General features: G+C 40.5%; 1 protein-coding gene across 4 annotated transcripts in view; it reads right to left on the bottom strand.

Annotated features, from left to right (window-relative positions):
- Positions 1-19661, bottom strand: part of EXOC6B (exocyst complex component 6B) — a 609012-nt gene extending 589351 nt beyond the window's left edge. For all 4 annotated transcript variants that reach the window (XM_028116269.2, XM_088026464.1, XM_028116270.2 and 1 more), the window contains exon 1: positions 19448-19661. In XM_028116269.2, coding sequence (XP_027972070.1) covers positions 19448-19560 — 113 coding nt within the window. In that variant the 5' untranslated portion in view covers positions 19561-19661. The remainder of the gene's footprint in view (positions 1-19447) is intronic.
- Positions 19662-27448: the final 7787 nt, after the last annotated feature.

Below are 27448 nucleotides of genomic sequence, written 5' to 3'. Positions count from 1 at the left end.
CAGGGTCCTGGGATCGAGCCCCACATCGGGCTCCCTGCTCAGCGGGAAGCCTGCTTCTCCCTCTCCCACTTCCCCTGCCTGTGTTCCCTCTCTCACTGTGTCTCTCTCTGTCAAATAAATAAATAAAATCTTTAAAAAAAAAATAAAAGGATGAAAAATAATTTATCATCCAAACATTAATTATAACTATATTATCATCAGATAAAGTAGACTTCATAGCAAAGACGTTCATTATATAATTAAATGCTCAATCCAGTAAGAATGTGGTGCCTGGATGGCTCAGGCGGTTAAGCGTCTAACTCTTGATTTCAGCTCAGGTCATGATCTTAGGGTCGTGGGATTGAGTTCCATGTCGGGCTTTGAGCTCCGGGTGGAGTCGGCTTGTCTCTCTCCCTCTGCTCCTCCCCCACTGCTCACTTGTGCACACACACACTCTCTCTCTCTCTCTCTCAAATAAATAAAACCTTTAAAAGAAAAAAAAAGAAATGCTCAATCTACTAAGAAGATACAGCACTCCTAAATGTGTAAATATCAAACAACAGAACTGGTAAACATGTGAGGGAAAAAATAACAGATCTCAAAGGAGAGGCAAACAATTCCACAACTACACTTAAAGACCAACATCCCTCTCAACAACTGACAGAAATAGACAAAAAATCAGCAAGGATATAGAACATAGTAACACCACCAACCAATGGGATCTAATGAATGTTTGTAAAACACTCTATCCAACAGCAGAGGAATGCACATTCTCTTAAAGTGTGCACAGAATACATACCAAGACATACCATACTGTGGGCCATAAAACAAACCCAACAAATTCAAAAGAACTGAAATCAAACAAAATATATTTTCCAACCAAAATGGAAATCAACCTATAAATCAATAATAAAAGGATAACAGGAAATGTTCAAACCCTTGGAAAGTAAACAACACACTTCTAAATAATTCATGGGTCAAACAGGAAGTCTAAAGAGAAATCAAAAAATACAATAAACTGAATGAAAATGAAAATACAACATACCAAAATTTACGGGACACAGGTAAAGCAATGCTGAGAAGGAAATTTACAGCTTTAAATGCATACTTCAGAGATGACTCACATCAGTAATCTAAGCTCCTATACTTCAAGAACCTAAAGAGTAAAAATAAGTTTAAAAGACAAGCAGCAGGAAGGAAATAATAACGACAAGGGCAGAAATCAATTAAATTAAAAACAGAAAAACAGAAAAAAATCAATGAAAAAATCTGGTTTTTTGAAAAGATAAATTGACAAACATGTAACAAAGAAAAAAAAGAGAAGATACAAATTACCAATACAAGGAATGAAACCAGAGATATCACCACACACCTTGCAGCATCAAAAAGATAATAAAAGAGAACTCTTTTAACATAAATTTAACAACTTAAATAAAATAAACAATTCCCAGAAAATCACAAACTATCACAATACACTCGATACAAACTAGTAATTTATACAGTCCTAGAACTATGAAGAAAAATCAATTTGTAATTAAAAATATCCCAAAAAAGGAATCTTCAGCCCTAGATGGTCTCACTGGAGAATTCTACAAAATGTTTAAAGCAGAATTAACATTGATTCTAAAATCTCTTCCAGAAAATAGAAGAGGGAGAAAACACTTCCCAAATAATTTTAGGAAGCTAGTATGCCCTATCATCAAAACCAGAAGACAATCAATCAATCAATCAATCAAACTACAGACCAATAGCCCTCATAAACACAAAATCCCTGAGAAATAGATAGTTCCCAACTTACCATGGTTTGACTTAAACTTTTTCAGCTTTACTCAACAGTGCAAAACAATACACATTCAGTAGAAACCATACTTTAAATTTTGAATTTTGATCTTTTCGCAGGCTAGTGATATGTAGTACAATTCTCACTCATGGGTGCTGGGCAGAAGCAGTGAGTGCAGCTCCCAGTCAGACATGCAATCAGGAGTATAAATAACCAATACATTTACAACCACTCTGAACCCACACAACCATTCTGTTTCTCACAGAAGAGTATTCAATAAATTACATGAGAAATTCAATACTTTATTATAAAATAGACTGTGAGGATATTGCCCAACTGTAAGCTAATGTTAAGTTTTCCGAGCATATTTAAGGTAGGCTCCCTAAGCTATGACGTTAGGTAGGTTAGGTGTATTAAATGCATTTTCAACTTATGGAATTTTCAATTTATGATGGGGTTTTATCAGGACATAACCCCATCGTAAGTCAAGGAAGATCTGTACTGGCAAATTAAGTGTTAAGTGTCTGCCTTCAGCTCAGGTCATGATCCCAGGATCCTGGGATCCAGCCCCACATCAGGCTCCCTGCTCAGCGAGGAGTCTGCCTCTCCCTCTCCCTCTGCCCCTCCCCCTGCTCATGCTCTCTCTTTCTCAAATAAATAAAATCTTAAAAAAAAAAAAGAAAGAAAGAAATATACACAATGACAAAGTTAGGTTTATTTCAGGGAGGCAGGCTCATGCAATATTCAAAAATCAGTCAATGTAGGGACACCTGGGTGGCTCAGTCGTTAAGCATCTGCCTTCGGCTCAGGTCATGATCCCAGGGTCCTGGGATCAAGCCCCGCATCCAGCTCCCTGCTCTGCGGGAAGCCTGCTTCTCCCTCTCCCACTCCCCCTGCTTGTGTTCCCTCTCAAGCTGTGTCTGTTTCTGTCAAATAAATAAACTAAAAAAGTCTTAAAAAAAAAAAAATCAGTCAATGTAATCCACCAAAGGTAAAGATGAAAAATCACATGAACATATAATCAATGCAGTAAAAGCACTGGACAAAATTCAACATTCTTTTATGATAAAATTCTCAGAAAATAGGAATAGAAGGGAACTTTCTCAACTTCATAAAAAGCATCTGCAAAAACCTTAAAATGCTATATTTACTGGGGGAAAACCTGAATGCTTTCTAAGATCAGGAAAAAGGCAAAGATGTCCACTTTCACCAGTCTTATTCAACATAGTTCTAGAAGTTCTAACCAGTGAAAGAAAATGAAAGAATAGGCATACAGATCAAAAAAAAAAAAAAAAACTAAAACTGTCCGTATTTGTAGATGACACTATTATCTACATAGAAAACTCCAAGGAATCTACAAAAAAAAACTCCTATACCAGTGAGTTCAGCAGTCACAAAGATACAAGATAAACATACAAAAAAATAATTATATGTCTATATATTAGCAACAAACACAATGACACCAAAATTTTAAATATAATACCATTTACAATCACTTTTCTAACAAAACACATACTCGCTTTGTATGTTAACCACTACATAATGCTGATGAGAAGAAGAAGCCTAAAGAAAGCTAAATACATTGAGAGACATTCCATGCTTATGGACTGAAAGACTCATGAAGTAAAGATGCCAATTCTCTATAAAATAGGATGTAGAGGCTTAATCTAATTCCTATCAAAATCTTAGCAAAATATTTTTGTAGATATAGACAAGAATATTCTAAATTTTACATGGAAAAACAAAGGAACTAAATTAGCTAAAAAATCTTGGGGTGCCTGGGTGGCTCAGTCGTTAAGCATCTGCCCTCAGCTCAGGTCATGATCCCAGGGTGCTGGGATCGAGCCCTGCATTGGGCTCCCTGCTCAATCCTCTCCCTCTGCCACTCCCCCTGCTTGTGCGCTCTCTTTCTCTCTCTCTCTCTCTGTCAAATAAATAAATAAAATATTTTAAAAAAAAATTAGCTAAAACTTTTGAAAAAGATTAAAGTGGGAGGAATTAGTCTACCCAATATCAAGACAGTAATCAAAACTGATATTAACAGAGGAACAGACACACAGATCAACACGAAAGAAAGAACCTAGAAACAGACCCACACCAATAATGCCCAAGAAATTTGTTGTTGTTTTAGAGAAAGAGAGAAGCAGGAGTCGGGGGTGGGGCGGGTTGAGGGAGAGGGAGAGAGAGAATCTTAAGCAGGCTCTATGCCCAGAGCAGAGCTCCATGCAGGGCTTGATCTTACGACCTTGAAATCATGACCTCAGCTGAAATCAAGAGTGGGACACTAAGGGGCACCTGGGCAGTACAGTCAGTTAAGCAGCAGACTCTTGATTTCAGCTCAAGTTATGATCTCATGGGTTGTGATATCAAGCCCTACATTGGGCTCTGGGCTCAGCACAGAGTCCGCTTGGGATTCTGTCTCCCTCTCCCTCTGCCCCTCTTACACATGCTCTCTCTCTCTCTCTCTCTCTAAAAATAGATATATCTTTAAAAAAAAAAAAAGAGTCAGATGCTTAACCCACTGACCCACCCAGGTGCCCTCCCCAAGAAATCTGACAAAGGTGCAAAAGCTACTCGGTAGGGGAAAAACAGCCTTTTCAATAAATGGTACTAGGGCAATTAGCCATCCATAGACAAAAACAATATCTTTGAAGTAAGTCTCAATCCTTACACAAAAATTACAAAATTACAAAAATTAACTCAAAATGGATCATAGATGTTACATTTTAGTAAAACTATAAAACTTATAGAAAAAAAAAACAGGAGAAAATCTTCAAGATCTAGGGCTAGGCAAAGAGGTGTTAGAATTGACACCAAAAGCATGATTCATACACGGAAAAATTGATCAATTAGACCTCATCAAAATTAAAAACTTCCGATCTGCAAAAGATCCTGTTAAGAGAGTAAAAAGACAAGCTATACAGTGGAATAAACCTACCTACAAACCACATATCAACAAAAGACTGGTATCTACAATACATCAAGAATTCTCTAAAACTCAACATTAAAAAAACATCTAATTAGAAAATGGGCAAAAGACATGAAGAGGTAATTCAACACAGTGGATATACATATGGCAAATAAGCATATGAAAATATGTTCAACATAATTAGCAATTAGGGAAATGCAAATTACAACCGCAATGAGCTATTACTATACATGTTATCAGAATAACTAAAATACAACAGTGACAATACCAAATGCTAGCAAGGATCTGAAGAAACTCGAACCCTCACACACTGCTGGTGGGAATGTAAAATGGTACAGACAGTTTGGAAAATAAGTTTGGCAGTTCCTCAAAAAGTTAAACATAGAGTTACCATATGCCCCAGCAATTCCACGCCTAGGTATACACCCAAAAGAAATGAAAACATATGTGCACACAAAAACCTTTACACAAATGTTTATAACAGCTTTACTTTTAATAGTCAAAAGCTGGAAACAACCCAGATCTTCTTCAATGGGTGAATAACTGAACAAACTGTGGCACAGCCATCCCGTGGAATACTACTCAGCAATAAAAAGGAACAAACTATAGATACACCAGCTGGGATGAATTTCCAGGGAATTAATGCTGAGTGAGAAGCACCAATTCCAAAAAGTTACATACTGTATGATTCCATTTATATAACATTCTTGAAATGACAAAATTATAGAAATAGAAGACAGATTAGTGGTTGTCAGGGGCTAAAGAAGGGATGGAGAAAAAAGAAAGCTGTTGTGTCTGTAAAAAGGCAATGTAAGGGATCCCTGTAGTGATGGAAGTATTCTAAATCCTGACCTTGAAGACACAATGTCAATATCTTGGTCATGATATAGTGTACTACAGCTTTGCCAAATGTTACCATTGTAGGAAACTGGGTAAAGGTACAAGGGATCTGTGTATTATTTCTTACAACTGCACATGAATCTATAATTATCTCAAAATGAAAATTTTAATTTTTAAAAAAGCAAATAATGTATATAGTCACAGCCACATTTCACTTTCCTCTTACTTTTACTACTCCAATGCCAAAAGATCGTCATTGTACACTTCTTCCTTACAAATGTCAAGAAATTCTTCTACCTCACCAAAAACAAATTGCTTGGCTAGTTCCCTTATTTCTCTCCTTTTTTTATAATATGTTATACAAACATGTCTTTCCCAAAACCAAACTCCTTACCAAAATGTTTCATAACATATTCAGTCAACCTTGATGTCTGCTGTTTTTACTCATTCTTATTGCTTGGGAAGATCACATTTTATATCAATACCTCTAGAATTTTATTGTTTATCGGCAGTAGAGCTATCCCAGCAAGTGGAAGTTAGCTGCACTGTGGTAATTCTTGTCTTCTTAGATGTTTTGCTGAATAATATGTGTTTTAAAGTTCTAAATTACAGGAAATAGAAGGGGGGTACAAAAACTAAAAAGCAAGCACAAATATAAGGAAAGAAACAAAGGTACAATCTGCAAAGAGAAAAACAAAGAAGCCAAGTTTCAAAAATAGAGATACTGAGAACAATAGGAGTAAACACCCGGCTTGCAACATGCTGCAAGATGTCAGTGCTCCATTAGACAATATACTGCCAAAAGATGTACTTTAGTCACAGAGTTTGTCATGTTCCAAGTATATAAAAGCACAATCAAAATTAGAAGCCTGTGTTATTCCACAGCTTCTTAATCAAAAACAAATATAGCAAAAGAGCTTGTATTTTTAAGCCAAATCATCATTTTTGGCAAATGGCCTTCATCATTTATCTAACATACAAGAGAACATTTATCTAGCATTCTAAACACTGGAAGCATCTAAAAACTCAAAAAATGATAGAACTGTTCTTTTAAAAAAAAAGTTTATCATTGTTTTCACTTTTGCTTTAATCCACTGATCAATCTGGATTATCAAACCACAGTCGTGACTAAAGGTAAGTTCACTACAGTGCAAGGTACATGTTAATGTGATTATCTTCAAAACTGAAAGGCAAGCAGGTATTTGTAACAGTGTTCAATCCATATGTATCATCATAGATCACATTAGGGTAATCTAGTTGGTTGCACTGTGAGAGATCTTGTTCACTTGGATGTTTCACCAGATAATGTGTATTTCAAAGTTCTAAATTTTAGTTATACAAATATATATCACATGCTTAAATTTCTTGTATCAATCAGGCACCCGGGTGGCTCAGTCGGTTAAGCGTCTGCCTTGGGCTCAGGTCATGATCCCAGGGTCCTGAGATTGAGCACCGCACTGAGCTCCCTGCTCAGTGGGGAGTCTGCTTCTCCCTCTCCCTCTGCCTCTCCCCTGGCCTCTGCTCTCTCTCTCTCTCTCACTCAATCTCAAATAAATAAATAAAATCTTTTAAAAAAAATTCTTTTATCAGTCATTATGCTCTTGGAGTTGCATATTTCTTTTTTTTTTAATTTATAAACCTAGAACAGGGTAGGTTCCAGGTAAATAACCTCCTTAGTGAGGCATACATTTTCCAGACAGTATATTCCAAATTGTATAGCTTAAGGCAAACATCTATGGTTACTTTATTCATTGGCAAATTTTTAAACGGCCAAGGTGGGTTGGTTATTTTTCAACATCAAATTTAAGATTATTCCAAATAAAATCATTGTGGACTTAACAGCATTTATTTCAGTGCTAGAACACATCCCAAATTACTTCTAAAGAAGAATCTTTGCCTTATCATTGGATACTCTCACTCCACTTCTTCTGGAGGAATAAGGTGGCTTGTATCAGCCTCTTCAATTTTCATAAATAGGTATTAATCCAACCCACAGCTGGTTTAGCTCTGCGCTTAATTAAAAATATAGGCAAGTGATACATTAAGAAAAACAGACAAAAAAATACATAACCTTGAACTTACTGATACTCTTTTTTACTATCAAAAACCTTGACTATTAAAAGTAGTACTTCTGAAGAATTTACCAGCATATATGCAATGCATACACTCTTCCACATCAGAAATCATGGAGACTGGATACATATACATTTTACTAAGGAAAAGGAGATAGAGTTCATAAGATTCTCAAAGTGATCAATGATCAAACAATAAAAGGGCAGGGGGATAATGCCCTTTCAACTTCCACTAGAGGTATTATAAAATCTATGCCTTTAGTAAGCCAAGACCAGCAGAGAACTGAATTCCTTTGGCTCCCTGCAGATCTGCCTTTACTAAATTGTATTTTGGTTATGCCATATGCTTTCACTAAAGGACAATATAAGTAACAGCCTGTCACATATTGCTGCATTTACTATATGGATATTAAAGTTACATTATACAGGGCCTTCTTTGTGAGGACATATGGGAGAGAGTTCTCTGGTCTTACACCGAACCAAGAATAGCTGTGCTTCTCCTTAAGCAACTACTTTTTAATTTTACAACACCATGATTCAAATAACAGAGCATGTCTCTTTTTTGCACTATCTGCTGGAAAGCCTAGAGTCAAACTGATGGCCTACCTTTAGAAAATGTACAGACCTTCAAATGTGGATCTTTTAATTGCTCTCACTCTTGACTTCATAGTCTTCTCCCTAACTTTGCTTTCTCATACCCCAATTTCCTCACCATTTTGGATGTATCTATTATGTGCACTTTTTAAATCCTGTAGATTTCTAGAAATTGTCTAATCCCTGTCTAGAACAAGGCAAGGGGAAAATCAGAAAAAAAAGAGAGACAAAGAACAGTCAACTGTCAACCAGAATAAGAGAAGATTAGTCAGACGTGGCAGAAATATTAAGTTACCTGCAGTTAGGGGAAAACATTTACCATTTACCATTCTGCAGAAATGGAAAATATAAATATAATTATAAAATAAATATAATTTATAGATACACATCACAAAGTGTTTTTTAAAAATAGCCAAAGTATTAAAATATTTCATTACTGTTGTCCCTAAATTCTCCTTCATTCAAATACTGGAACAAAGTTCATGCAATACTGGTGAGTCTTTGAGCAAACTGTCGTCTTTGTTTTCTAAATACTCCAGCAGATACTATTTTAAAATGGCTTTACTCGGGGCACCTGGGTGGCTCAGTCGTTAAGCATCTGCCAGGGTCCTGGGATCAAGCCCCACATCGGGCTGTCTGCTCGGCAGGAAGCCTGCTTCTCCCTCTCCCTCTGCCCCTGCTTGTGTTCCCTCTCTCGCTGTCTCTCTCTCTGTCAAATAAATAAATCTTTAAAAAAAATTTAAATAAATAAAATGGCTTTACTCTTCTTTCCCACTGTCATGAAACAAATCTCTAAGAAATTACCTATTAAGGGGCGCCTGGGTGGCTCAGTTGGTTAAGCGACTGCCTTCGGCTCAGGTCATGATCCTGGAGTCCCGGGATCGAGTCCCACATCGGGCTCCCTGCTCGGCAGAGAGTCTGCTTCTCCTTCTCACCCTCCTCCCTCTCATGCTCTCTGTCTCTCATTCTCTCTCTCAAATAAATAAATAAAATCTTTAAAAAAAAAAATTACCTATTAATAATCACCTCGGGTCTCATGTGTTTAAGCTCAGCTCTGTGTGTAACTCAGTTTTGATTTTTACTAAGTCTTCCCCCCACCCCAACTATCTCTGCTATTTCAAATTTACAATGTCATTTCATTCAGGAGCTCCTGAAATAAGATTTTTTTTAATTCTTTTAAAATGTCTGCTTAGGGGCACCTGGGTGGCTCAGTTGGTTGGGCGACTGCCTTCGGCTCAGGTCATGGTCCCAGGGTCCTGGGATCGAGTCCCACATCGGGCTCCCTGCTCAGCGGAAGCCTGATTCTCCCTCTCCCACTCCCCCTGTTTGTGTTCCCTCTCTCGCTGTCTCTCTTTCTCTGTCAATTAAATAAATAAAATATTAAAAAATAAAATAAAATAAAATGTCTGCTTATTCATATCCCCTTGCAACTAAAATAATGAAAAGGCAAGTTTGAGGCTTTCGTTCCTTAAAAAACAATGGTTTCTTTGTTTTAGTAATCAAAATTTACTGCGTTCTGTATACTCCTGGTGTATTTAAGCAAAGCATAACAACAAAAGGTTCTTTACTGATGCTGTGAAATCAAAGAAAAATACCAACTTTACAGAAAAATAAGCAAAGGATAGAGACAGTACACACACACACAGATAATACAAAAAAACCTTTAAACATAGAAGAGATGTTCAGCCTCACTCATAGAAGTACAAATGAAAACTACACTGAAATACCATTTAACATTTATCATATTGGCAAAAAATCAAGTCTAATACACTCTTTGTGGAAAGAACTATGGAGAAATGAGCAATATCATAGACCACTAGAGGGAGAGCAAAATAGTCCAACCTCTAAAGAGTGTAATACAGGGCGCCTGGGTGGCTCAGTTGGTTAAGCGACTGCCTTCGGCTCAGGCCATGATCCTGGAGTCCCGGGATCGAGTCCCGCATCGGGCTCCCTGCTCGGCGGGGAGTCTGCTTCTCCCTCTGACCCTCTTTCCTCTCGTGCTCTCTATCTCTCATTCTCTCTCTCTAATAAATAAATAAAATCTTTTAAAAAAAAAAGAGTGTAATACATACCAAATTACATATAGATTCACCAGTTTAGCCAGCAAGCACTCTTTTTTTTGAAAGAATTTTTTTAAGACTTTATTTATTTGAGAGAGAGAGAGAAAGCAAGCATAAGCCGGGGGAGGGGCAAAAGGGGCAGGAGAGGACCCTGAGACCATGACCTGAGCCAAAGTCAGACGCTTAACCAAGTGAGCCACCCAGGCACACCACTCCCCACCCCCGCCCCAGCAATCACTCATCTGGGGATCTACCCTAAAGTATAAAGTATGAAAAGTACAATAAGAAATAACAAATGGGGGTGCCCTCTCCCTCTGCCTCTCCCCTCCCTTCACACACCCACACATTATCTTAAAAAAAAAGAGAAAGAAAGAAAGAAGAAATGACAAATGTTCAAGGTTAATCATTGCTGCATTATTTTGTCCAGCAAAAGACTAGAAATAACCCCACTATACAGAAATAGGGGACTGGCTGAATAGACCATGGTAAATTCACACAATGGAATATTATGTAGCTGTTAAAAACAAGGAAAACCTCTAAATACAGGTATGATCAGCTCTCCAAAATATATTGATGAGCTGCAGAACTGTATATACAGCGTATTACTTATTGTATGAAAAGGGGAGAAAATAAAATTATAAATGCTTATATTTGCATGAAGAACACAATAGAAGAATAAACAACAAACTAATAAAATGGGAAAATAGGGGGAATGCAAAGAAAAATTAAATAAAATATTTCAAATCCAGACAAATAAAGATAATTCATCTATTCATTTTTTTATTTTCAACATTATATTTCCAGGAGATCAGTTTCACCAGCATTATATATTGGATCTGATAACTAATAAACTCTTGATATTCACCAAAGGAATGACTGCCAAATAGTATCCTCCCATTTAACATCTGACTATTAGTGTTTGTGTGGTTTGAATCTAAATAATCAGATGACACATCAAATAACCTTCCACTGGAAGAACTTCAATGAAAATTTGTTTATTTAGCTCAAAAAAATCAGACACAGAGTCCGTTGCTAACTGAACCAAATCAGTACTGTCTTATCAGCTAACAAGACAGCTTTCTCAGTTTTTCATTTTTCCAATTTGCTTAACAATTCAATGACATTATTAAAATAAAACCTAACTTCTCTTTATCAAACCACAAAAAGTCATTCTCCTACTCCATATGGTAATGAAACTTATTTAATGCTACCTACCCCCTTCTCCCCAAATGTACAATTCTATTTTTCTGAATGTTAAGCTTTATTTGTACAATGTGCACTTAGATTATAATATTTTAATCACTAGATTTATCATACTTAAATTTGCAAACTTTTAACAACACAACACAAAATACTAAACAGGTTTTAGGGGCCAATTATTTTAGATTACACTTTTGATTGCTGAAGAAAAAGAGGAACTATAAAATTATATGTAATTCTAAAAAATAAACACATCTCATATGTTGAAGTTTTCCAGATGTTCAGTTTTATTTTTTCTCAATAGCCTGGTCATATTTTTTAAGACAGTTAATCTACAAATCAGTTTATCAACCCCCAGATAATTAACAGTTTGTGGTACAATTCTTGTATTCTATTCATTCAATAAATATTTATTGAGCACCCACTGTACATCAGGCACTCTTTCAGGTTCCCAAGATACAGCAGCAAACAAAAGAAACAAAATCTCTCCCCACCTGGAAAATCGATTTTAATGGAGAAGCCTATGTGTTAAGCAGGAGTTTAAGTGCTATGAAGAAAAATAAAGTTCCGGGCACCTGGGTGGCTCAGTTGGTTAAGCGACTGCCTTTGGCTCAGGTCATGATCCCGGAGTCCCGGGATCAAGTCCCGCATTGGGCTCCCTGCTCGGCAGGCAGTCTGCTTCTCCCTCTGACCCTACCCCCTCTTGTGCTCTCTCTCTCTCTCAAATAAATAAATAAAATAAAATCTTTTAAAAAAATGAAGTTCCTCATCCTTTACTCCCTATCTCAATAAATGGCAACCACACTCACCCAGTTACTTAAGCAAGAGCCTTGGAATCATCCTTGATTCTTTTTCTTTAACCCTCATAATTAATCCAACATTTTGGCTCTACTTTCTTTTTTTATTTATTTATTTTTATTAAATTAAATTAACAATATAATGTATTATTGGTTTCAGAGGTAGAGGTCAGTGATTCATCAGTCTTCTGTAACACCCAGTGCTCATTACATCATGTGCCCTCCTTAATGTCTATTACCCAGTCACCTGGTCCCCCCCACCCCTCTTGGCTCTACCTTCAAAATATATTTTAAATCCAGTTACTTCTTATCACCTCCTCCCAACACTTTATTGCATGCCACAGCCACCTCTTGCCTCTCATTACTGCAAATACCCCTTGACTGACTTCCCTCTTTCCTCTCTTACTCCATCTCCGGCATAGCACCAAGAGCATGTCACTCTGCTGCTCAAAACGCTCTTGTACCTCTTTCTTAGTCTACATGATCTGGACCCAGACTGATCTCCTACCATTGCCTCCCACCATCATGCTTCTCCTAAGGGCTTTCACATTTAACTGTGCCCTCTGTCTGGAAAAGACTTCTGGAGAGTCACATGGCTTGCTCCTTCACTCTAGTCAAACCTTTGCCAGAGCAACTTTTTCTAAACAGCTAATCGAAAACAATACCCAACCGTTACTTTATGCATCTGTTTGCTTGTTTATTCTGTGAGTGTTCCACAAGAATGTTAAGGTCCATAAAGGCAGGAACTTGTCTGTTTTGCTCCCTGCTGTACCCCAGAGTTGAGAAGAATATCTGGTGCATAAAAGTTGCTCAATAAATACTTGTTGAATGAATGAATTCATGGATAAAGCCACTAAAACAATTTAGCTGTATAACATATAACAATGTATGAACCTGTGTATAACATAGTACATAGAGTATAGCACTCTTCTAATACCTAATGTAATAAAACGCATACGGAAAAAGTTAAAAAGTATGCAAATATAAGAGTTTTGACAGGGTGGTAGGATTAAGTTTTTGTGGTCTGTTTCTTCTTTTTGAAAGTCATGTAACAGAATTAAAATATAAAAATGTTACTTTTAAAAGGGAGCTATTATTGGGGCGCCTGGGTGGCTCAGTCAGTTAAGCGGCTGCCTTCGGCTCAAGTCATGATCCCAGGGTGAGCCCCGCCTCAGGCTGCTCAGCAGAGAGCTTGCTTCTCCTTCTCCCTATGCCTGCAGCTCTGCCTACTTGTGCTCTCTATCTCTCTCTTTCAAATAAATAAATAAAATCTTTTTTAAAAAAGGGGGGAGCTCTTGTTAAAAATAAGCAATCAGCAATGAGAGATCATTTCTTTCCCTTCCTTGATTGTCAAGGAGGATTATATCAGAATCACTGGAGGGGCTTTTATAACTGTGTCCTAATCTCCTCCATTCTCCACTCCATCCCAAAATAATTATTTGATAGGTCTGACTACTGATGAATATTATATCCCTCAAATAGGTGAGTAAAGAAAAAAACAAAAACAAAAAAAAAAGGTGAAGAACCACTAAACCAACATAACTCCCAAAACAGAAATATTTAAGTCCACAGAGCAAACTCAAAGGTAACAGGGCAGAAGACGACTCACACTGAGTAACTACTACACAGCAGGTACCGTGAAGAATGCTTTGTCTCTCTTTTTTTTAAATACTGTTCCTATAACGTACATGGTATCATCCCCATTTTAACAGAAGAGAAAAATTTGCCCACTCAAGTGCTAAGTTCCTTATAAAAATAATTAATAGCTTAAAGAGGTCCACGCATGTGCCAATAATGACAACGTCATGAACCAAGGATTCTGCTTAACTGGTTTCTGTACAACTTAGGTAATAGGGGACGCAGAGGATGGAAAACAAAGCCATGTGGCCAAAGGCACAAAAGTAATAAATGCAGAAAACAGATCCCTATATTTAATTATCAAATGACATTGCACAAAACAGCAATTGAAAACATCCCAATTTGTTTTCTGTAAGAGACAGCTTTACAAACAACTTAGTTAAATAAGCAAGATAAAAAACCGTCCCTACACCAATAGTACAGGTTTGTAACAACAAAATATATAAAGCAACAGTCTAAAAGGAAAGCACAAGCAAAAAAAATATTTTTAAGACAGACTGGACTACAAAAAATTAAACTTCTGTGCAGAAAATGATACCATCAATAAAATGAAAAAACAACTCACAGAATGGAAGAAACGATTTGCAAATCATATATCAGGTAAGAGACTTATATCCAGAATATGTAAAGAACTCCTACAACTCAACAATAGAAAGACAACCCAATTAAAAATTGAGCAAAGGATCTGAATAGACTTTTCTCCAAAGAAGATAAACAAATGACTAATAAGCACGTGAAAAGATTAGCCATTAGAGAAATGCAAATCAACACTACAGTGAATTGCAGCTTCAAACCCACTAAGATAGGTAATATTAAAAAAAAAATCATAAGCAGTGATGACAAGAATGTGGAGAAACTGGAACCCTCAGGCATTGCTGGTGGGAACGTAAAATGGTGCTGACATTTTAGAAAACAGTTTGGCAGGGGCGCCTGGGTGGCTCAGTTGGTTAAGCGTTCAACTCTTGGTTTCACCTCAGGACATGATCTCAGGGTCATGAGACCGAGCCCGTAGTGGGCTCCATGCTAGATGGAAACTGGTTGCTTACCTAGAAATTCTACTCCTATGTATATACCCAAGAGAAATGAATACATATGTCCACACAAAAATTAGTACAATCATGTTCATAGAAGCAGTGTTCTAACAACCCCAAATGGTAACAACCCAAATGTCAATCAACTCATGAATAAATAAAATGTGGTATATCCATACAATGGAATACTACACAACAATAAAAAGAATTGAAGTACTGACACAAGCTACCACATGGATGAGCCCTGAAAATATTATGCTAAGTCAAACACACACACACACACACACACACACACACACACACACACAACCCCACACTGTACAGTTCCGTTTATATGAAATGTCCAAAAGAGGCAACTGCATAAAGACAGAAAGTTGTGATTGCCTGGGGAGTAGACTACTAATGGATGCTGAAGTGACAAAAATGTTCTCAAATTAAATTATGATAATGGTTATACAATTCTGTGAATATACTAAAAACCAGTGAATTATATACTTTAAAGGGGTGAACTGTTTGGTGTATTAATTATATCTCAATAAAGCTATATTTTTTTAAGAATTTTATTTTTTATTATTTTTAAGATTTTATTCATTTATTTGAGAGAGAGAGAATGAGAAACAGAGAGCATAAGAGGGAGGAAGGTCAAAGGGAGAAGCAGACTCCCTACTGAGCAGGGAGCCCAATGCAGGGCTCGATCCCAGGACTCCAAGACCATGACCTGAGCCGAAGGCAGTCGCTTAACCAACTGAGCCACCCAGGCACCCCTCAATAAAGCTATATTTTTAAAGGCTGTATATTTCACTGTTAAATTTAAAAGCTTAAAAACAAAGTCTTCAATAGCATAAAAGACTGAATGTTAATTGCTAGTACCCAAAGAGCAAAATGAGGAAATGACTTCTACTGAATAGTGATATGAAAGACCAGAAATAAGTGATGGGATTTGAAAAATGAAAATATGGAGCTATTGTTCATGAGTGATTTCTGATCAATATTTTACTATTAGCATTACAGAGCAAGAATCAATATTATTTTAAAAACAAGACAGGCCCTGGGGTGCATGGGTAGCGCAGTCGATTGAGTGTCCAACTCTTGATTTCGGCTCAGGTCATGATCTCGGTTGTGAGATCGAGCTCCGTGATGGGCTTAGCACTCAGCACAGAGTCTGCCTGAGTTTCTCTCCCTCTGCCACCCCCTGCTCATGCATGCGTTCTCTCTCAAATAAATAAATAAATCTTTTTCAAAAAGAAATTAAAAATAAAAATTAAAAAAAAAGACAGGCCCTAATATCTTATGGGTCTCTTTCCTCATCTGCAAAATTAGGACTTGCAGCTAACAAAATAATTTTTAAGATGAAGACAGAGAAGAAAGAGATGGCTGCTTTCCCAAAAGAATTTGTTAGGCAACAGCCTCTATATGCGTGGATATGCTTGGGCCTTTCAGAATACAGTGAAACAGGAGAGGCACTCCCTTTTGATATATGGCAATTGACTACCATTGCATGCACTGTTCAAGATTAAAATAAGGAGAGCTATACAATGAAAAAGTCAAGCCACTGTGGCTCCTCAAACAAAAAGGGGTAAGACTGGAAGACTAATTTGGTATCCCAGAAGGGAAAGAAAGCAAGTAATGATTCACAAGCAACAGCCGGCAAAGGAAAGACTGGTTAGGCAATAAGAGCAGATATTGTGGGGATGGGTATACTACTCTTACATTTACCACAACTTACTGTTCTCTTCTTTAGTTCCTCTTCAGTTACAAAACCCAGCTCAGGAACAGCTAAGAATCTGGTGCTTTAGAAATGCTACTTCAAAAGATGGAAGAAACAAAAAGGACTATGAAGAGCGGTAGAGGATTTGAGATTTACAGTTGAGGGGAAAGTTAAGGAAGAGAGCCTAATGCCTTAATCAAACCTATGTAATGACTGTGATGGAAAAACAGAGGGGATAGTAATGATGGAGGGGCATCCAGGGTAAGGCGTGGGCTCTGAAACATCAAGTCTGCGCAAGCTGCTGCCTCTGAATGGGATAAGGGAAAACGGTGAGATCATCCCCTATGAATATGGGCAGAAACCACCTAGACGAAAGACCAAAACAGTGGGTACTAGTACTTGCATTATAGGATGTTCAAGTGCTTGAATCTTGGGGATGATAGTAAGATTTAGGGTTACCTGCTAAACACAGGATGAGGCCAAAAATTAAGAGCCCCTAATAATGATCCAGGGAGTCAAGAAAAGCAATTAAAACTGGTAGGATAGGGGCAGTAGTTCTCAAACCCTTTTTTTTTTTTAACCATGTCCCCTTAGGGCAAAAGATCCCATAATCTACCTACCCCTACAAAACCCCACCTTCTAGGGAAAAAAGAACTCGGTGACAACAATGAAGCAAATTTTAGGGAGAATGGGTAACATATTTTAACCATAATGCATATATCCTAAGTCAAGACACTAGAAAATTATAGGCCAAAATTCAGTTGAACAGATATGCATTATGATTCAATGGAGGGTTAACATAATAAATCACAACAAACTACACTGATAACACTAAACTGAAGTCACTTATCATATAAACCAAGAACGATAGCAATTGAAAACCACAACCAACTCAAGACAATATTGATGGTGTTCTGATAAAGAATCCTTCCTAGGGCGCCTGGGTAGCTCAGTTGGTCAAGCAACTGCCTTCGGCTCAGGTCATGATCCTGGAGTCCCGGGATCGAGTCCCCGGTCGGGCTCCCTGCTGAGCAGGGAGTCTGCTTCTCCCTCTGACCCTCCCCCTCTCATGCTCTCTCTATCTCATTCTCTCTCCCAAATAAATAAATAAAATCTTTTAAAAAAAAAAAAGAATCTTTCCTAAAAACTGGTAATCCCAACTGCTCTAGTGGGAACTTTGCTTGACTGCGAACTGCAGCTCAGTAGCCAAATTTCTTAGTAAAATACTGAAACAGCAACCTCAGTAACTCCAGTAACATTTTGTGCTATAAAAACCCAATGTTAATAACCATTAATAATGCACTTAGACTACTAGTAAGTAGTCTGTAGTTTTTATAAAAGATAATGAAATAAGGATCATTCACCCTTTAAAGCTCAAGAAAATGGGAAAAGAAAGGAGTATGACGGTCATGATCCCAATACAATAAAGGGACAAAGGCAGACTACTCAGGATGGTCATGACCAGAGAGGGCACAGAGGGAAGTAGGCTAACAATGTGCCCGAGAGACGAAAGATGTGTAGGTGGAGATGAGGAATAAAGCCTCCAGCCTGCTCCTCCTTCATTCAAACACTCTTTCATAAGGCAACTCTCCCTATGGGGGGAAAAAAAAAGTAGTGAGTAATAACTCCTTTTTTGAAGGGAGGAACAGTGTCCCAAGACTGTACAAGGTGGGTAGGAGAATTATCTATCTACTGACTGCATGGAGATCAGGAGGTACAAGAGAAAGAATGAAGATGAGTTAGTTCCAGGGCACTAGTAAACAGAGGGGAAAGGGAAAGGTGACTCGAAATTGAATTTGGTGAGTAATTAACAGGACGTACAGAGAGATGATAATCACCAATTGAGACATAACAGAGATTAAGAATGCAGACCCTGGATCCAGGCAGCCTGAGGAGGAAACACCACTCCCCCACTTTCTGTGTGACCTTGGGCAAGTCACTTAACATCTCTGTGCCTCATCTGTAAAATGAGGGGAATAATAATACCCACCTAATAGGATTGTTCTGCGATTGAAATAAGTTTCATTTGTAAATTGCTTAATACAATGTCTTGCACTGTACATAGTAAGTGGTGCCTGAGTTTTGATAAATACACGAAGTTGAGGTAGGTGGAGGTTTGTTTTGACATCTACAAATAAAATGGGGGTGAGGGAGCAAAGTAAGAGTATAAGGGGGTAGGCAGAAGGGGTAATAACTTTTTCTCAACGATGAGACTACCATGAGGCTGCACCTTTGGAAAAGGTCTTCCTACTAACAGGATTCAGCAAGTACCCGGTCCCAGGAGAGGGGCGCGGGTTGGAAACTTCCTTCCTTCCAGGCCTAAGATTTTCAGAAACTCGTTTCTGAGAAGTGGCTGTGATTTTAAGGAGGCACGAGTTTAACTTCCGATCATCAGACCGTGGGTGAATTTGTTTTGTCTGTTAAGCAGGACTTATGTCTAGGACAGGATGGGGTTTGAGTCGGAGGGAAAGGGTGATGTCCCCAAGGGGAAAATCTGCTAAGAGCCACCATCTGCCGGGCGCGCTCTAGTCGCCCAGCTCCGTGCTAGCCTCGGAGGGAGAACCAAGACTGCCCCAGCCTGGAGGAAAGCAAGAGCCTCCAGAGTAACTGGGAGGTGGGCGCCGGCGGTCGAGGAGGGACCCATGTCCGGGCTGTGGAGGGAGACCCGCCTCGCCGAGGGTGGAGGTCGCTCGCTGGGATACTCGAAGGGAGGGGCCGTTGCTGGCGCTGCGGGCGGCCGGCCGAGCGCACAGCCCTAAAGGAGCCTGGCCCCTGTCCCGCCCGTGCCCGCCCATCGGTGGCCCCGGTCCCCGGGGTACCTGAGGGTGGGCCCGATGCAGGCCGTGTCGGTGCTCTCGATCTCTCGCAGGATCCGCTCGTGCTCCGCGGCTGTCTCCAGGCTCTCCGCCTCCGCCATCTTACCCCGCTCCATAGACTGGGGGCGCCCGGCAGCGCGTCCCCTCCTTCAGCTCCCCTCACCTTTCGCTCCTTCTCTCACCCTAGGTTCCAGAGCCTCCCCAGCCTCCGGCTACCCGCAGGACAACCCCTCCCTCGGGCTCGGCACGCCCCCTTGCATCACCGCGTCCGCCGACGTTCCGCGCAACGCCTGCTGGGACCTGTAGTTCTCTGGGCAATGACCGACTGGGTCCTGCTCATTTATTTTTTGAATCCACAAATGCGTGTAGAAAACGCCACTATAAGCCAGGAACAGTTAACGACACCGCATGTGCAACGGTAACCAAGTCAGGCAATGGCACTGATTCCACAAATTCTTGTTTAAGACCCTTGCCACAAAGTGCACAAGGCTCTGTACACGCAAAAAATAAGAAAGGACAAACTGGGTTTCTGCAGATAGTGATCTTCCAAGCTCTCAGGGGGAGAAAGCTGGAGAATCCCCAAACTAAGAAATAAGACAGAATATGGCTGTGAGCCAGTTCTGAGAACAGAGTTCAGGGATCACTTCTGGCTGTGAAGGATTCATAGAAAGACGGCCTGGTAGTTTAAAAGGTGTGATTGGAAGGTGTTAGGAGCGTCCAGAAAGCCAACAAAAACTTCATATGCGCTGGCGTGTAGAGAAGTAGTAGTAAAAGATGGGGCTGCAAAGGTACCCTGAAGAGAAATACTGGGCTGAGAAATTTGTATTTGATTCTAATGGTTCCACTGGTCCAACAACTGACTGCATCAGAAGCACTTGGAAACGTTTTTTTAATGCAGACTAAAGGTCCTAAACCATCTAGACTTTCTGATCCAGGCATTTGCATTTCCCCAAATTAGAATTTCAAAATCATATTTATTGATCATTGCTTGAGTTTTTACATAATACAGTGAATGGAAATCCACTGGAGGTTTTTAAGAGTGACACAATCAGAACCTTGGCATAAAACTTGATCAAGAGCAAGTATCTGACATCTGCAGAGATAGAAAATTTGGAGACGGCTGAACGCTATAAGAATTTTAAGGCCTAAACCAGGAAAGGAGCAATGAGAATGAAAGAGAATGGAGAAATGGAAAAAAGCAGAATTGGCATGACTTACTAGATATGGGAATGGAGGACCTTGGGTATCCCTCCAAGGTTGGTTCAGAGTGACTGGGAGAATAATTTGCCATCAACAAAAAGGCGTGTAAGAACCAAACTGGAAGTTGAGGGTGAATCATTTCTGCTCCAGCCACATACCATGGATTATTTATTACACAATCATTAAAGAGAAAAAGAAAACACTCTATATTCAGATACGAAACCGTCTCCAAATTGTAGGGTTGAGCGGGAAAAAGCAAGGCATGAAACAGTAGACAGAATATGTTTTCGTTTTTTTTAAAGAATATTTATATATATGCTTATATATACTTGAAATATAACATAGAATATTTCTGAAAAGATACCCAAGGGGCGCCTGGGTGGCTAAGCGTCTGACTCTTGCTTTTGGCTGAGGTCATGATCTCAGGGTCCTGGGATCGAGCCCCGCATTGGGCTTTAGGCTCAGCATAGAGTCTGCTTGAGATTCTCTTTCCCTCTCCCTCAGCCCCTCCCGTTCATGCTCTCTCTCTCTCTCTCTCTCTCTCTTAAATAAATAAATAAATCTTAAAAATATATATATAGATAGCCAAGAAATTGTTAACAGTAGTGGCAGCCAGAAGCAGGATTGGAAGGAAGGGACCTGAAGTAAGAGAAAGGTCATTTTTAATTATGTATGCACTTTTGGAATTCTTTCCCTTGTGCATATACTGCTTTTTTCAATAAAAATAGTAGTTATTAACTGAAAACACATTTTAAAAATAAACAAACCAACAGTGAGGAGAATGAGTTACAAGTCCTGGTGTTTGCCAAGAACTGAGTAAGTTGCTAAACCTGTTTCTCGATAATCTCTGGCTGTCCTCATTTTATTTAATTACTCATGCTTAAACAATCCCAGACAGATGTAGGAGAGGCAGGGAAAGTATGGAGCCTTTCATATTTCTAAAGATCTCTTGAAATACATGACAGAGGGTCCCTTCAGACATGCATTTTAACATCTCACTCAGCAAAAAACTTTTTGTCCATTACAGGAAGCAGACTGATATGTAGATCAGATATGTATAGTAGTGATTAAAGTAGCTTCTGCTGCTGTCAGCAGCTTTTCTGAGCTCTCGCAGAATCCAGAAATCTCATACATTACCAACAAGGGTGTCTGGAGTGATGAGTGTACAAAGCTACAGTGAAGACAGCCTGCCTAATGTGAATGCCCTCTAAATAGAGAGAACGTTAGGACAGTGTGGAATGACCAGACAAGCACTCAACTAAGAGTCAGGGGGCCTTTAATTCAGTTCCAGCACTGTAGCTAAACTGCATCGAGCACTTTCTGTGTGCCAGGCACAATACACAAAGTAAGTGCTTCACGTACATCATTGAATTCTTACATTAATCCTTTGCAGTAGATACTGTGTATCCCATTTTATAGATGAGAAAGCTGGGAAATTATAAAGCTGAGGTAATACCTCAAGTCTCACAGCTAGTAAATGATGAAACTGATATTTGAACTGAGGTCCATCAGATTCTACTGCCCATTTCCTGACCATTCGGCCATACCATCCCACCCATACCCTCCACTGCCGTGAATTGACTGTGAGAGCTTACACGAATCATTCTGTCTCTCCGCATCTGCGTCCATGTTACTGTCATGGATTATGTAATTTCTCAGCCCCCTTCCAAATCACCTTAAAGACCTCTTCACAGAGCTACCTCCAGGGAAATGCAAATCAACCATTACATGGCTTGGCTGAGAGTTTTCTCAAATCGTCACAGAACAGCAGACCTCTCCTAATAAATGTATTGAAAAACATCCGCAGAGAAGTGGACCTGCAAGGTTCAAAGCCATGTTGTTCAAGGGTCTACCGTGTTAATACATGACTCTACCTTGTTTCCGTCACACGGTGTGATCTTGAGCAGTAGCAGTAATGACCCTACTGGTCATTAAATGCCTGCGGGGCTCCAGGATAGGCTTTCCCTCACTCAGGCTTCACCATCATCCTGCTGTGAGACAAAAATGGTTTTCTCCATTTTAATGATGAAAAACTGAGGCCCGTTGTGGTCCAGTAACTTGTTAAAGGTCAGATGGCAAATAGCTTGACAGACTGAGCTCAGTAGCCAGGCCCAACCTCAAAGCTCATACACTTTCTTTGACTGTTTTGACTGTTCAAGTCTGTCTCTCCAGCTGTACCGTGAGCTCCTTGGGGGCAGGGGCTTGCCCCAGCAGAGGGCTGGCCCAGTAAGACCCGACCTGTCCTAGGTGCAGAGAATCATGCTCCTTCCATAGTCTCTCTCCATAGTCCTGAGGTAGGATTCCATGCTGGCGGGAGGGTGAAGGAGAAGAACAATCATTGAACAGCACATGAAAGCAGCTCAGCCCCCAGGGTTCTCTTTGTCACGTTTGCTGCTCCAGCCTCTTTAGGGCCTGTGAGGAGGCCTCCCTGGAGTCTGAGCTCACTGGGTCCCCTGGGCGGTGATGTCAGCCTCCTGCTCTGTCAGACCCTTGAGGCCACAATCACACTGACATCACCCATGTTTCCGTGGCACTTAGTAAGGAACTGAGACCCCGTCCACAGGCCCCTGCCTGAGACAACTTCTGTAATCATGATTTTGGGGGTCCTTTCCTCTGCCCAGAGGCCTCATTTCATGTGTGAGCAGTTTCTCTTGCCATCTCTCACCCTAATTTGCCAGTCCCTGAAAACGGTAAGCTTCGCTCATTACTTCACTCTACACATACACTGCCTGGAATCTCTGACACACCAACATAAATCAGGAAACACAGGGAATTAAAAAAAAAAAAAATCTCCCTCAATGATCTGGTCAGACTGGAGAAGGGAGAAGTGAAGCAAGAGGAAATTAGGACAACTTGTCAACTTTTCCAGGACCTGACCGTCGCAGGGCTGCTCCACTTTAAAATGGTTGGGAGGGCGCCTGGGTGGCTCAGTTGGCTAAGCGACTGCCGTCGGCTCAGGTCATGATCCTGGAGTTCCAGGATCGAGTCCCGCATCGGGCTCCCTGCTCAGCAGGGAGTCTGCTTCTCCCTCTGACCCTCTCTCCTCTCATGTGCGCTCTCTCTCTCTCTCAAATAAATAAATAAATAAACTTTAAAATGGTTGGGAACTTGTAAGGGCTTCAGCCCTGCACTTTTGGGTTTTTAACTTGTCAGTCTTTGTTAGCCATAAAGAAGCCATCTCTATAGATGGCTTCTCCGCTCCATTTTGGCAAAGTAGTCATCAAACAACCAAATAGTCGCTTACCCAAATACCTGGCACTATGGGATATGGCTGAAAATACAAATTAGACAGATATTCCTCAGCTTAAAATCCTCACATCATTCCCATTGCACTTAGAACAAAATCCAAACTTCAACCATGGTCCTGTGCACCTTCCCCCCCGACCACCCCGGCTTCATCTCGCACCGCTCTTCCTGGGTTGGCCCCCTCTGGCCACATCAGCCATCTTACAGACCGGCAAACACACCAAAATCTTGACCACTTTAGGCTTCACAATTTACGTTTCTGTTGAGGGCTGCAGGATGAATGGGAGTTAGTAGGTCTTAGGTGAGTTAGGTCAGTTATCCCCTGAGAGACAGTGACAAACAGAACGTGACTGATGTGACTAATGACTTGAGCATGGTGTTTGAAGTATTAAAAGTCCACATTGAAAAGACCTGGCAGGGGGTGCCTAGGTGACTCGGTTGGGTACTTGCCTTTGGCTCAGGTCATGATCCTAGGGTACTGGGATGGAGCCCCGCGTCGGGCTCCCTGCTCAGCAAGGGGTCTGCTTCTCCCTTTCCTCTGCCCCTCACCCTCCCCCTGCTCCTTCTCTCTCTGTCTCTAGCAATCTCTCTCTCTAATAAATAAATAAAATCTTAACAAAGAAAGAAGGAAAGAAGAAAGAAAAAAGAAAGAAAGAAAGAAAGGAAGAAAGAAAGAGAAAAAAAGAAAGAAAGAAAGAAAGAAAGAAAGAAAGAGAAAGAAAGAAAGAAAAGGAAGGAAGGAAGGAAGGAAGGAAGGAAGGAAGGAAGGAAGGAAGGAAGGAAGGAAGGAAGGAAGAAAGAAAGAAAGAAAGAAAGAAAGAAAGAAAGAAAGAAAGAAAGAAAGAAAGAAAGAAAGAAAGAAAGAAAGAAAGAAAGAAAAAGAAAGAAAGAAAGAAAAAAAGAAAGAAAAGGTCTGGCAGGCCTGACCATAAGAGAAGTAATGATCAAGCCAGGGACCTTGGGGGGCACCTGGGTGGCTCAGTTGTTAAGCGTCTGCCTTTGGCTCAGGTCGTGATCCCGGGGTTCTGGAGCCCCACATCGGGCTCCCTGCTCAGCGGGAAGCCTGCCTCTCCTGCTCCCACTCCCTCTACTTGTGTTCCCTCTCTTGCTGTGTCTCTCTCTGTCATATAAATAAAATCTTAAAAAAAAAAAAGCCAGGGACCTTGGGATTTGGTCAAGGTGCTGCTCCCATAGAGGAGGGAAGACAGGGGCTGAGTTAGTGCACTAAGTTCCTCTGCGGTCACAGCACTGGCTTAGGGTGAGAAACTTGGCTGCGAAGATGAAGACCCCATTCTCTTCCTTCATAGCATTCATCCCAACTTATAATCATATACTTGTTGTTTGTTTCTTTGTTTCTTTCTCCCTCACTGTAAATCTAATGGTGCAGGGACCATGTCTGAGTTGTTTAAAATATACCCAGTATCTAGATCAGTGCCTGGTATACAGTAGGTCCTTAATAAATCTTTATTGACCAAATGAGTAATAAAGAGTGATCCCTGCATTTAGAGAGTGTCTTGTCTCATCTAGGGAAGCCAACTAGCACACACAAAGCAGTTATAAATTTTGCTTTATAAACTGGAAATGCAAGAAATGGTGCATTACTTTAATTCTCTTCAATCAAATTGAATCTATCTCAACCTTCTGGTGAGCAGAGATTTAGTCTCAATCCAGGCTTGGGCAAAGGCCCAGAGGGCTTTCCTGAAGCACAACATTCGAGGGGTGCTCTTCAGCTATCATGTTCATTGAACCAGCCCTGGGCGGGGGGTGGGGGTTGGGGGGGGTCCACAGCCTCCAAACCACCCTTCCCCTTAGGAAGCATTGTGGGGTCGGTAACCCTGGTGTCTGGGGTGCATTAATTGGCCATTCCTTTCTCCTGTCTCACCATTTCCATAGGGCATCCCAAGGGGACAGGCCAGGGTTCCCACATGCTTGAGAACCCCTAAATCACCCCCAAATCTTGGAGAACTCTTCCCTCCCTTTACCCTCTCCACTTCAGCCTTATCCCTTCAGACACTGGCATGTTCTCTCTCCCGATACCCTAGGGTGAACCCACTGAGGAACTCAGACTTCCCTGAGTTCTGACTACTTTCATTTCTGTCTTGCTATTGCAAATGGCTCTGAGACAATGGTATCCGAAGCCAGACTGCCTCCCTGGAATGGGGGAAGGAAATCAGGAGAGTGAAAGACAATGTAGAAGCTCAAGACATTATTCTGCTCTACACCAAATAGGAAACGTCACAAAGACAATACAATCAAGTGCTCCATTGAAAACAGCCAAGTCCCAAAGTATATGGTGTGATCACAGGTGTTTGGGATTAGTTTTTCCTTCATCTCCCCAAGTCTGTCTTAAACTCCCTCTCACAACCCGTGTGCCCATCCTAGACAATCTCATTTTCCTGTACCCTAGAGAGACATTCCTGAATACACATTTACACCATGAAGTCTTGTCAATGATTCTCCTTCCACGGTGTCTTGGATTTCCCCACCCTTGGTCTAGCACCACAGCTACCATCAGAAGTTAAGGTTTAACATCCTGTGCTGGGACTTCTATAATAGTCTACCAACTCATTTTCCTAAAATCCTCCTTCCCCATCATTCATTCCTTTGCTCTTCTATTCCAAAATCATTTTTTGAGCAACCACAATGACACTCACTGTGTAACCCTATGCAAATTTCCCAGGCCTCAATTACCTGTAAATCAGGATGATAATGGTAATAAGAATACCTCTCTTCTAGGATTGGTATATTGTTATAAAACAGTGCCTGGGGGGCACCTGGGTGGCTCAGTCATTAAGCATCATGGTCCCAGGGTCCTGGGATCGAGCCCCGCATCGGGTTCCCTGCTCTGCGGGAAACCTGCTTCTCCCTCTCCCACTCCCCCTGCTTGTGTTCCCTCTCTCACTGTATCTCTCTGTTAAATAAATAAATAAAATCTTAAAAAAAAAAAAAAACAGTGCCTGGCACATAATAAGTGCTGGATCGATGTTGGCTATTATACTGTGGCTACTGTCATTACGGTTGTTGTGGCTTGCTAGGCACTCTCAGGTGCTAGAGACATAGTGGTAACAAGAGAGACAAAAATCCCCATCCTGGGGCACCTGGGTGGCTCAGTCAGTTAAGCATCCCACTCAATTTCGGCTCAGGTCATGATCTCAGGGTTTTGAGATCAAGCCCTGCATGGGACTGCATACTGGGTGTGGAGTTTCTTAAGATTTTCTCTCTCCCGGGGCGCCTGGGTGGCTCAGTTGGTTAATCGACTGCCTTCGGCTCAGGTCATGATCCTGGAGTCCCGGGATCGAGTCCCACATCGGGCTCCCTGCTGAGCAGGGAGTCTGCTTCTCCCTCTGAACCTCTTGCCTCTCATGCTCTCTATCTCATTCTCTCTCTCTCTCTCTCAAATAAATAAATAAATAAATAAATAAATAAATAAAGATTTTCTCTCTCCCGGGCGCCTGGGTGGCTCAGTTGGTTAAGCGACTGCCATCGGCTCAGGTCATGATCCTGGAGTCCTAGGATCGAGTCCCACATCGGGCTCCCTGCTCAGCGGGGAGTCTGCTT

This window comes from Eumetopias jubatus, unplaced genomic scaffold (genome assembly GCF_037043125.1).
Source record: "Eumetopias jubatus isolate StellerSeaLion01/CBP00866 unplaced genomic scaffold, mEumJub1_p1.0 scaffold_9, whole genome shotgun sequence".
In the NCBI taxonomy this organism is placed as follows: Eukaryota; Metazoa; Chordata; class Mammalia; order Carnivora; family Otariidae; genus Eumetopias; species Eumetopias jubatus.
This window is presented reverse-complemented; position numbering and strand designations above follow the sequence as displayed.